This window comes from Triticum aestivum, chromosome 7B (assembly GCF_018294505.1).
Source record: "Triticum aestivum cultivar Chinese Spring chromosome 7B, IWGSC CS RefSeq v2.1, whole genome shotgun sequence".
Lineage (NCBI taxonomy): Eukaryota > Viridiplantae > Streptophyta > Magnoliopsida > Poales > Poaceae > Triticum > Triticum aestivum.
The window spans coordinates 468415568-468427194 of NC_057813.1; the positions used below are offsets into that span (position 1 = coordinate 468415568).

General features: G+C 46.7%; 1 protein-coding gene across 2 annotated transcripts; it reads left to right on the plus strand.

Moving 5' to 3' along the window:
- Positions 1–5987: 5987 nt before the first annotated feature.
- LOC123160263 (uncharacterized) lies at positions 5988–10395 on the plus strand. Of its 2 annotated transcripts, none has more exons than XM_044578065.1 (7): positions 5988–6285; positions 6846–6957; positions 7064–7105; positions 8916–9080; positions 9163–9339; positions 9591–9785; positions 9861–10395. In XM_044578065.1, the coding sequence occupies exons 2-7, from the start codon at positions 6856–6858 to the stop codon at positions 10113–10115; spliced, it is 936 nt and encodes a 311-aa protein (XP_044434000.1). In that variant the 5' UTR covers positions 5988–6285; positions 6846–6855; the 3' UTR covers positions 10116–10395. The 2 variants fall into 2 exon arrangements, with proteins under 2 accessions (XP_044434000.1, XP_044434001.1); XM_044578066.1 differs by having other exon boundaries at positions 5996–6285; positions 9876–10384.
- The last annotated feature ends 1232 nt before the right edge of the window (positions 10396–11627 follow it).

An 11627-nucleotide genomic window follows, 5' to 3' on the forward strand; every position in this document is an offset into this window, starting at 1 on the left:
TGTCACAAATGTATAAATATGAGGTAAAAAGTGGAATTCACTCAATAATTAATGGCTGAGATATGGCCAACTTCGACATAATGGACTGACACTACTGGACTTCCATATAACTAACGCGATTCTAATCTAGCAAAATAGAAGTTTGGTTGAGGACGCGGATTTGGTGAACTGAACATGGGTGTGCGCGTCCTTTATGAATAGTAAATTCAAAAAATACTAGAAAAAACCCAAAAATTTGAATTTATTGTTTTAATATACATAGTCAACCGGTATAATCACATATGAAGTTTCACAAAAAAATCACATCCGTGGTAATCTGGGCAAAAATGACAAAATCAAAGCTATATCAAAAAACACTGTTTTTTTTGCGGGTAAAAAACACTGTTTAATGAATAGTATGACCACATTTGTATTTTCTTCACTAAGAATATCATGGGTATCAATACATCATGAAATTTCACACGTGAGTAGAATGTTCGACTAAGGTTCATACCGCGAAATTTTAGAATTTTTTAAATTTTTCTAGTATTTTTTATGAATTTACTATTCACATGGGTGTGCGCGCACCATGTTCACCTTTGTATTTTCGTTTGGTTGATTCTAAATAAAATTTAAATGAAGCTTGAGATGCTCTAATTGCCTTAAACTTCATCATGCTCCCCGCCGGAACCTTGCCAGAACATTGTCGTCGTGTCACCGTCCGCGCCGACACCTGCTACCGCCTGACGCCAATGCCCGCCCCGCCGATGTGCCGCCGCTCGGCACCACACACCCGTGTCGTCACCCGCACCGCTCCTTGCCGGCAACCGTCCTGTGCCCGTGCCATCGCATGCCGTCTCGTGCCGGCGGCCACCACACCGGCCGTCGTCACGTCTATTGCTGACTGACGGGTCCTACGTCATTGTCTTTTTAATTAAATATAAAAATAAAAATAAATATAGGAGAAGAAGTTTACGGGGCTGATGAGAATTGTTCTCAGATAACTTCTTCTAAATTTTACGTTCATCTCGTAAAATCAGTTTTACGGGAAGTTTTGTAAAGGAGTTGTTGTGGTTGCTCTTGGTGGGAGGGCTCTCCGAAGCTATAATTTCGGCCTCGTGACGGAACGGACTGGGTTTGGCCTCTCCGTGGCGGAGCGGAGGGGTCGTCGCCGCAACGGCTACTCCTACTCCGGCCACTACCGGCGGGTACCCGGAGTGATGCAGCCTGAGGAGATCTACTCCAAGGCCTGCGGCGCGCTTGCTGCTTTGGTCTTCATTCTGGCGGACGCCGACAAGCCTGTTGTGGCGCCTCCCCCTGTGGCAATAGCCGCCGACATGGCCGTCCGGGCGGCGGCCCGGGAGGCATCGGTGGGGGCTGCATGCGGCTCCGTCAACCTGCATGGCGGGGTCTCGTCGCAGGCTGCAATGGACCCCACAGGCGACCAGGCGGACGTGGGTGGGCCTCTGCCGCTGGTGGGCATGGGCGCACTGGCACTGTCTCGGGAGGAGACAGCCGACAGTGATGTGCGGACCCCCACTTCCCCGCCAATGTTAATTGCGCCTTTCTGCCCCCCTGCGGTCTTGGATCTGCCTGTCGATACCCCCCCCCCCCAGCCGGCCTGCCGCGGTGACGACGCGGTCGGATGGTCGGGCGGGCGGACCGAGGCCATCTACGGTCGATGCTGCGTACGCTGACCTGCATGGCGTGCTGACTCCGCTACCCACGCGCCCGCTGGGTCCCACTGGCTGTGATGGCATGGGGGGCCCCAACGCTCTGGTGGACAGGGAGGAGAATCCAAAGGAGGCCAATGATGAGCTGATCTTCCAACCAATCACTCACGAGCAAGCAACGGCACACTTCCTGGAGCTGGTGGCAACTCCTATTGAGCCGGCCATTCTGCATGCACCAACGGCCAAGCGCGGCCGCCCCCGCCGCCCGGCAAAGCCACCAGCAATGGCCACCCGGCGTAGCTACCGCCTCTCAAGCAAGAAGAAGTTGTTCCCGGAGACGCAAGGAAACATCATGGCACAAACAAGGAAGTTGGTCATGTCCAAGAGGGGGCTCGCCATCCCTGAGCGTGGCGAGACAGAAGAGCAATGGCTGCTAGAGCACAGGAGAGCCTTTGATGGGCCACTATCACCTGTCCAGATAGAGGCCCTTGCCTTGCTCGCAAGGGCGGGCAAGAGAGGCTCGGCCGTGCCGGTGCCGGCCTCCGCCTAGGACGGAAAGACTGCAGTTTGTTGAGCACTTTGCCAATGGAAAACAACTGGATTGTATGGAACGTGAGGGGTTTGAACAACCCAGCCAGGAGAGTAGTAGTTAAGGAGTTGTTGTACCGAAACAATGTATCCTTAGTATGTTTGCAAGAAACAAAACTATCCTTCGTCGATAGAGCCATGGTGAACCAATGTTGTGGCATGGAGTTCTCTGAGTTTGCATACCTGCCGGCTGTTGGATCCAGAGGAGGTGTGTTAATGGCATGGAAGGGTGACCACTACTCCATGTCCACCATTGCAGTTCAAGGATACACGGTGGCGGCTGTGGGGAATGATGCCAAGGGAACTCCGGTGGGTGTGATTGGGGTATATGGCCCGTAGATCTGGGAGGAGAAGCTTGCCTTCCTTCGTGAGCTCAAAGACACCATTCAAGACACTATTCCCAATGGCACGGCCCTTGCGCTGATCGGCGATTTCAACCTCATCACCGGCACAGCCGACAAGAACAACCCAAGGATCGACAGACGTTGCATCACTGCCTTCAGAAACTTCATCAACGAACTTCAACTGAAGGATCTATATCTCCATGGCCGTAGATATACGTGGAGCAACGAGCAAGCCAACGCAACCATGGTGAAGTTGGACAGAGTCCTCATCAATGGTGAATGGGAGGAGGCAATGCCCAACTGCATGCTTCAAGCTTTGTCCTCGGACATATCGGACCACTGTCCTCTCCTCCTAAACTGTGAGATCGCATTCCGTCAGCACAGGGCTTTCAGATTCCAGAACCACTGGGTGAAACTTGACGGCTTCGACGAGGTGGTTCAAGGTGCATGGCATGGGGCGCCGACGTCAGGGGACCCGGTTAGCCAAGTTGCGGGAAGGCTAGCAGCCACGGCTAAAGCTCTGAAACAATGGCAAGGGCAATTCTGCAATGACATCAAACTGAAAGCGGCCATTACAAGCGAGATCATTAGGCAGTTTGACCGGGTCATGGATCTTAGACCCTTAACAACTTCAGAGAGACAACTCCGTGCCACCCTGAAAATGCAGCGGTTAGGATATGCAGCGCTTGACAGAGCCATCTGGCGGGAGAAATCGAGAGTGAAGGGCATAAAAGAGGGAGATGCAGGTGCAAAATTCTTCAAAGCAAAAGCATCAGCCAGACGGAGAAAGAACTTCATCATCAAGTTACAGGTCGATGGGCTGATCATCACAGACCAAGACGCAAAAGTAAAAGCGTTTCACTCCTTTTTCGAGCATATTTTCGGATCAAAGGAGCCCCGCTCCAGGAGGCTGAACCTGTCAAGGCTTGGATACACAAGTCTGAACCTTGCCGAGATGGACGAGGCTATCTCGGAGGAAGAAATCTTGGCTAATATCAAGGAGTTGGATGGAGACAGTGCCCCGGGACCCGATGGGTTTACGGCCTTGTTCTACGAGCAGTGCTGGCCCATAATCAAAGATGATCTGACAAGGGTTGTCCGGGCTGTGCAAGCAAACGCGTCGCCACACCTCCACCGGCTCAACCAGGCTACGTTGATTCTCCTCCCAAAGAATGCAGAGGCCCTTACCACAAAAGATTTCAGGCCCATCATCCTGGTCTGTAGCTTCGCCAAGTTGATCACCAAGATATTGGCATCGAGGCTGCAACGCCGGATGAATGAGCTCGTCGGCCCCTGCCAGAACGCGTTTATCAAAGGGCGCGCCATCCATGACAATTTATGCTACGTCAGCGGGCTCGCCAAAGCCCTTCGGCGTGCAAACACGCCTGCCCTAATGATCAAACTCGACATTCAACGCGCCTTTGATACCGTGTCATGGGAGTTCCTTCTTGAGTTGCTTGTTGCAAGAGGATTTGGGAGAGGTTTCACCAATTGTCTGTCAGCGCTTCTCAGCTCCTCTTCGACAAGGATCCTTGTCAATGGTGATCTATCTGAACCGATCAACTTGGTGAAGGGGCTAAGGCAGGGAGACCCACTTTCACCGCTCCTGTTCGTTCTGGTCATGGACTGCCTTGCTATGCTCATCGACAAGGCGGTGACTGCCGGAATTCTGGGGCCGATAGGCAAACTACAACTGCCCTTCAGACTTTCTCTGTATGCCGCCGACGCAATATTGTTCATCAACCCATGCCACAAGGAGGTACTTGCACTAACAAAAATTCTCATGCTATTCGGAGAAGCTACGGGCCTGCACACTAATTTTGCAAAATCTTCGGTCTCCGCTATCTGCTGCAACGGGATCGACCTCCAAGAACTCCTTCAAGACTTGGGCTGCCCCGTCAAGGAGTTTCCTTGCACATATCTGGGCATGCCACTGACAGACAAGAAACTGAATAAGAATGACCTTCAGCCGATCTGCGACAAACTGCTTGCAAGGATGAAGGGCTGGAAGCTTGCCTTTCTTTCCCTGGATGGACGGCTGGATCTAGTCAGGACTGTGCTCTCGGCGATGCCGATATTTCAAATGCTCGCCTTGATATTACCTGCTTGGCTGGCTAAGCTGATTGACAAGGTTCATCGTGGATTCCTCTGGGAGGGCAGTGAAGTGGCGGCCGGGGGCAAATGCCTTGTCAACTGGGGTGTTGTTTGTCGGCCAAAGGAGTTCGGAGGGCTAGGCATCATCAACCTGACATCCCAAAGTCGATCCTTATGGATGAGGTGGCTGTGGCTCTCCTGGATCGACAGCAACAAGGCATGGCTGGGGCTGGACTTGCCTATCGACCCTTCGGTCAGATCACTGTTCAACGCATCTGTGGACTTCCAGTTGGGCAAGGGTGACCGCATTCTGTTTTGGAAGGAGCCGTGGTTTAAGGGCAGCAACCTGCAGGACGCCTTCCCGGCACTTTTTCAGCATTGCACAAGGAAAAACCTCACCGTTGCACAGGCATTGGAGAACAACAGATGGATCCGACACCTCAAAGCCAACATCTCTGCTCAGGCGACGAGGGAATTCCTGAAATTATGGGAGGCAATCCAAAATATACAATTAACACAGGAGCCTGATCGAGTTCAGTGGAAATGGACAGCAGACGGCGTGTACACGGCGAGATCGGCCTACAAGATTCAGTTTGAGGGCTGCACTCGGCCATCGTGGGCCGAGTTCCTTTGGAAATCTGATGCACCGGGCAAATGCAAGCTTTTTGCATGGTTGGCGCTGCTTAGACGATGCAACACGGCCGACGTCCTTGCGAGGAAAGGCTGGCCTCACAGTCCGTCTTGCTCTCTATGCAATGGGCCAATGGAGGATGTCGTACACCTGCTAGCCTCCTGTCCCGTCTCCATCCGAATCTGGCAAGACATCATTGAGCGCTGCAACCTCCATCCGGACCTCGCTCCCACCTCCACAACAACTTCCCTGGTGCTTTGGATCGAGCAGTCCAATGGGATCCTTTCTGCCCCCACAAAGAAGCCATGGAGCGCACTCGTGCAGCTGGTTTGGTGGTCGATATGGAACGAACGAAACGCAAGGATATTCAGAAACCAACCATCGCCGCAGACGACGGTGATGGAACGGATGATTGAAGAAGCAGCGATCTGGCAACGGGCGGGACGGGGCAAGGCCAGCTCCCTCCTAAACAGACCAAGAGAACCAGACTAGGAAAGCTTAGTTCAGGAAACGGAGATGACATGTCCACCTCCTGGAGGACTGCTCATGTAAAACTGCTGTAAATTAACTTTAACTCGCCCCCCCCCCCCCCCCCCCCCCCCCAAATATCAATGAAAAGCTGCTCCATCAGCATTTTTCGTTAAAAAAAATAATTTCGGCCGAGCCAAGGAGCTATTTAAAACTTTGCACAACACAATATACGTGCGCGTGCAGCTCCACAAAAGTGTGCCAAACCCTAACCGCCGATCATCTTTACAGACTGCGGCGACGGCCTTCTGCTCGGCGGCCGCAACCACCGGCTGAAGCTGGCGCCGCCACCATCGTGAACCCCTTATCCCGCCCTCATCCGACGTTTTGTGCCGCCCACGCCGAGAAACCATAGTCGGCGCCCCCGGACTGCCCCGATTTTCTCGGCCCTTCCTCGTCTGCCGCCGCCACCACCGTAGGGCCTTCATCCTCCTTCTCGCCGGCTAAGGTAAGGCCAATGCCCAGATCCCTACCATACCCTTGTTGACCGAGTTCAGCAGTTCAGTTCTTGCCAAAGATATGAACGAGTCATGTTCTGGGGTGTTGGAGAAATGGAGAGCACTCTAGTTACTTCTTTGGAGTACTAGTAATATGGGGTGTTGCTCTAAGATCGGCACCTCGTCACTTGTATCCATTACATCTCCAGATAGATTATGGCTGCAGCTTCCCTTTTCAGGAGCTTGATGCTGCTGCTGAAACTGTTTCCAAATGACTACTAGGAACTACAACGGGGGTTTTAAGCATGTCATGATGCTTCTCTTATTCTTGGTTGGTAAAATGATTTATTGTTAGTCATATATAGTATATTCAACATAATTTTTTTCATGTTATATATATTTTCCCTCTGGGATCAGAATGTGTTCCACAAATAAGGACTGTAGCATGCATGTCCATTTTATTTAATTTATGTGCCTCATGTGCTATTTTGTGGCCTGAGCCCTGAGGGGTGGGGAGCAATCAGTTACTGGCCCGCCATGTGTTTTAATTTGCTTGTCCCCCCATTTATAGACATTTTCTTATGGCGGATGAAACTCTTCTGAAGCTGCTCTTTGAGACACCTTCTGGTTTCGCAATCTTCGGCATTGATGGGGGTTTTCTCTTCGAAGAAAAACCGCTTGAGGTAATTCCATGATAGATTGTTAGACTGATACTGAATTCACTACTTTGTTTCCTTTTCTTGTCCTCAGTCTAAATATTACAACATCTTCCCGGTTTTGTTTTTGCAGATCATCTGGACTAAATTTGCCAACAAAACCACGGTAGACCTGGTAGTATTGATCACTTAATTTCCTCATTCTTTTTCTTTCTCTTCTTTGGTTCACAACTCTTGTCCTTTCATTGAGCGTTATCAGCGATTGATTGGCTTGCTTGTCACCCATGTTTCTTATGAATCCTTGTTCTTGCTCAGTTCATTGCCAGTGTTTATGTCTGTAGCATCTTTTACGTAGCAACCAAATGAAATCTGTGTTGAAGACTTGAAGTCATGAATGAGTGTCTCGGTTGCTTTGTGGCTAGTAGCCTCTGCTGATAGCTTCAGTACCATGAATTGCTACCCACATTGCCTTAGTTTTCGTGGCAGCCACCATCTTTTATACATGATGCCTAGTTTCTCATTTAACCACATGCCCTATGCCGCATCCTAGCTGGTAAAAAGTGTGTGTATTGATTTCCCATTGTTTTTACAAATTGTGACTCATCTGCCCAAGTTATCGCTAGCCAAATTTAGGGCCGTTGAATACCCTGAAAGATATTGATATTTAATTCTTACTCAATCCAGCCATCTTTTGAAGTAATCCCACACTAACGGTCACCTCAGTTGCTGTGTATGAGCTTGTCACTCCTAAATTGATTTCAAGAAAAGGGCAAAGTTGCATGATGCTCGAAAATTTTGGCTATTAGGCCTTACGGTAGAGCTTTGCATGGAATGGTTGTTTCTTGTATGATTGTCTGATTTTGTAGGCTGTACAATCACTGAAACATGTAGTGACCGATGAAAGAGCCTGTTTTCATCTCTTATGACTAGCGTGCAATCGAGCTCTCGAATTCAGCACAGAAATGCAAGATTTACAGCCTGATGCATAGACCCCTGGAACCTGACTGAACATTAGTGTTTTGCAATCCCTATTGCGGCGCGTGTGGCAACCTGTTGTTGCGGTACCGGATGGTTCTTTGACGCTGACCCTCGGGCGTGCACAACTGACTTTTTCTCTCCTTCCAAGTGATGAAAAGTTGCAACGCCAGATTTTCGTCAAAAAAAAACTAGCGTGTGCATAACAAGATTTATAGTCAGTGTTTTGTTGGTACTTACTCCTTTGATTTGCTTGAGCTATTTTATTACTCATGCAGAACGCGTTAGACTATCCATGTGGCTGAGTCCTCAAAGCCCAGGCATGATGACGAGGCCATCACTGTTTTTTTTTTTTGGGGGGGGGGGGGGGGTGCTTAACTGTTGGAAAGAAAGGTTGTTCCATGGGTTGTTTATTGAAAACGATTAGACCTGCATGAGGTGGTTAATGGTGTTGGAGAATCTATTAAACTGATTCACAAGAGATTATCCTCTATCAGTTCAATTGCATAATTAGTCAGCACGCATGTTGGACCTTATTTGTCTAGTTAGATGACATTTCATATTTACCTGATGGTTTGATTGTAGGCAAAACATTGTTAGTGACTGCCTAGATCTTTCATATTGCTAGAAAGCAGGTACAGAACAAACCAAATAATTTAATTTTGACAATAGCTTTAAACCACCATTTCCTGTGATCATACGATTTCTTGCAAGTACTTTATTGATTTATCTGTTTCCACAAAATTGGACACTTCAATTGTCATAATATATTACAGCTGTACAGGGTTATCTTAGTTAAAAGCTGTGACAACAATATATTGTTCAGATAATTTTGGAAGAGTGACGATCTTCGCAAACAGATGGCAAGAAATTTCCCAAATATTAGGAATATAATGACTTGCCCTGGCACAAATGGTGTCAATGTGGTGCGAAATATATGGTGAAGAAACCTACTATGCTTTGACATGTCTTTCCTTTATCATGCTCATAATTCTGCATTTGTTCACCAGGTGGCCTGTCAATGTGAATTCCAGAAGTTCGAGAACAAGTCAGATGCCATTAATCCTAGTTCTGGTATAGATGGACGCCTTGCTACAATGATTAAGAACTGGTGGTTTGGAGAGAAACTTCTTGTTGGAAAGCTTGAGCATAAATACATTATTGAAAAAGAACTGGTCAGCCTAATTCCCGCCTTCTCCTCTTTTGCTTGTACGAAGTACAACAGCCACCATCCCATTTCTGATGTGTCTTCTGCAGAATATTGTCTGCCGCTATGATGAAGTTGCCTTGGAAGTGATGTGGGGCATGAAAAACCTGTTACATATCGTAGTTCCTGAAGAGGAATTAGAGCTGAGTGATGAGGACAGCAAGCATAGGAGCAAAGGATTACAAATATTCCTGCAAAATCTTAACTTCGACATCAAACCTGATCTAGTGAGCTCACTGGCTGCCTTTCCTGATGTCATTTACTCTCTGATATGCACCATGTCATTTACTCTCTGATTGCTTACCCCCCTGTAATCCGTGAAGTTTACATTGCACTACTAGCTGAAACCTCATGCCTACTATGCTTAGATGAATATTAGTTGACACTTTTTATTCATCCATACATCACATATCGCTGTTATGAAACTCTTCCTTTCCCCATTTATGTTCCGTTGTTGATCTTATGTCCTTGTATCCAGGTTAATGGACAAATTACAGAAACAGCATGCTACGTGTATCACTGTCTAGAACATAATAAGGAGATTCTTCGGTGCATGCGTGTGACTGGTGTTCTTGAGAAAGAAGGCATCGACACTCAGGGCTGGGATGCGTTGAAGTATGTGACAGCTTTTATGCTCATGTGTACAAATGAAGATCCATCTGAGCCTAATCAGGTTAATTTTCTTGCTGATATCTTGTAATGTTGTTTTTACTACCATATATGATGGAGTTAGCCTATTAAGCTACAGGTGTGTTCATTTCAGGGGTTTTCAGCAGAGGATCTTGCGAAGATAATCGGTGGTAAAGGGAAATATGATAAGGGACTTCTCAAGGACAATTTTATGTCGATTTACAGAAAAGCGGTCGATGTCCACCAAACGAAAGTTGCGAAGTTACAAGAGTTGGATGCTTTGGTTAAGGAGGCTAAAGAAAGGGCAAGAGAAGCTCCGCAGTTGCAAGACGTGGTGGTGTCTGTCACGGAGAAGAGCAAGATAGAGCCTTGAGGAGCCTAGTGCTACACTGCCAACAGCCAACGGATAGGAATTTCGTTGTTGATGCTGATGGTATGAGAATATAGTGAGGTCATTGCCATCTTGTTTAGGTCCGTCTTGTGAGGCTGCTTGCTTATGCCGATACATTTGACAAGTCTGAAAAATTGGCTATTAATTTTGGACCCCCATAGCTGGCTGTCGTCAGCTGGGAACGATCCTCCAACGAACGAAATCGTTCGCTGGAGAAGTAAACAACCAGCGACGCGTTGTCCATGAAGCACGCCGGAAAAGAAGAGATAGGCCCAGCTAGCTCAATTTTGGACAAATTTTTTTCAGGGAATTTTTCGACAAAATTGCCACCAATAAAATACTATGAACAAAAAAATTCTAACAAATTTATAAATTGAGAAGATGCCGTGCTCTGATTTATTTTTTTTTGCCGTGCTACCTTGTAAAATAGCCATCCTCTAGTCTTGATAAAAAGTTTTATCTCCAAAAAAGAAAAAGAAAATGTCATGCCACTAAAAATAAAAAATGCCATCCTATTTAAAATAAGAAAATGACATACTCTCAATAATAAAAATGCCATCCTCTCAAACATTAAAAAATGCCATCCTATCTGTAATAAAAAATGTCATCCTCTTGATAATAAAAATGTCATCCTCTCGATAATAAAAATGTCATCCTATTATTGATAAAAATGCCATCCTATTGTTAATAAAACTGCCATGTCATGAAAAATAAAAATGCCATCTCTCAAATAATAAAAATGTCATCTTCTCAACAATAAAAATGCAATCCTATTATTGATAAACACTAGCACAATGCCCGTGCGTTGCTACGCCATAAAAACGACGATGAGATACTACTGGCTTAGAAAATCATGAAAAGATGATGATGTCTTACATCTATTGCATGCTTTATGATTAAAAATGGAGCGTTATAACGAAATGTCATTTTGTAGTTACTAATAATTTTTAAGTGACTATTATAGGTCCTTTGCAAGTTTTACAGTGATATACAATTTTAAATTTTAAATCATAGGCGAATGGACTTGAGTAATTTGAATGCACAAGATCTCTGATTAGGACCACGTGAATTGATTGGGCAGAGAAATTAAAATAAAGACCATGATTTAAAATTAAAATCCTATGCACTTATATGTGTTTTTATAAGAGTGTTATGCTCATATTAGGGTAGCAGTGTATATATTTATCTCGGATATGTCTCACAATAGTCACATTTGTTTATTATATCTTGAAAAAAGTTTATTTTACTACCCTGAACAAAATTAGTGGTTTACCTTACCCCTTAATGTTTTTTCTGCTCTTTTCACCCCCTAAACAATTCTAAACCGGACAAAAGACACCCTTGGGTGGTTTGTGTCAACTTGCAGCTGACGTGGCACTGGTCGATGGTGGTTTTGACCTGCGGCTGGGGCCACAAGGATTGACTTAACTAAAACAGGAAATTAGCCTGTGGTTCATTAGGCAGTGGGGCCCACTTGGCAGTGACTCAGGGGGT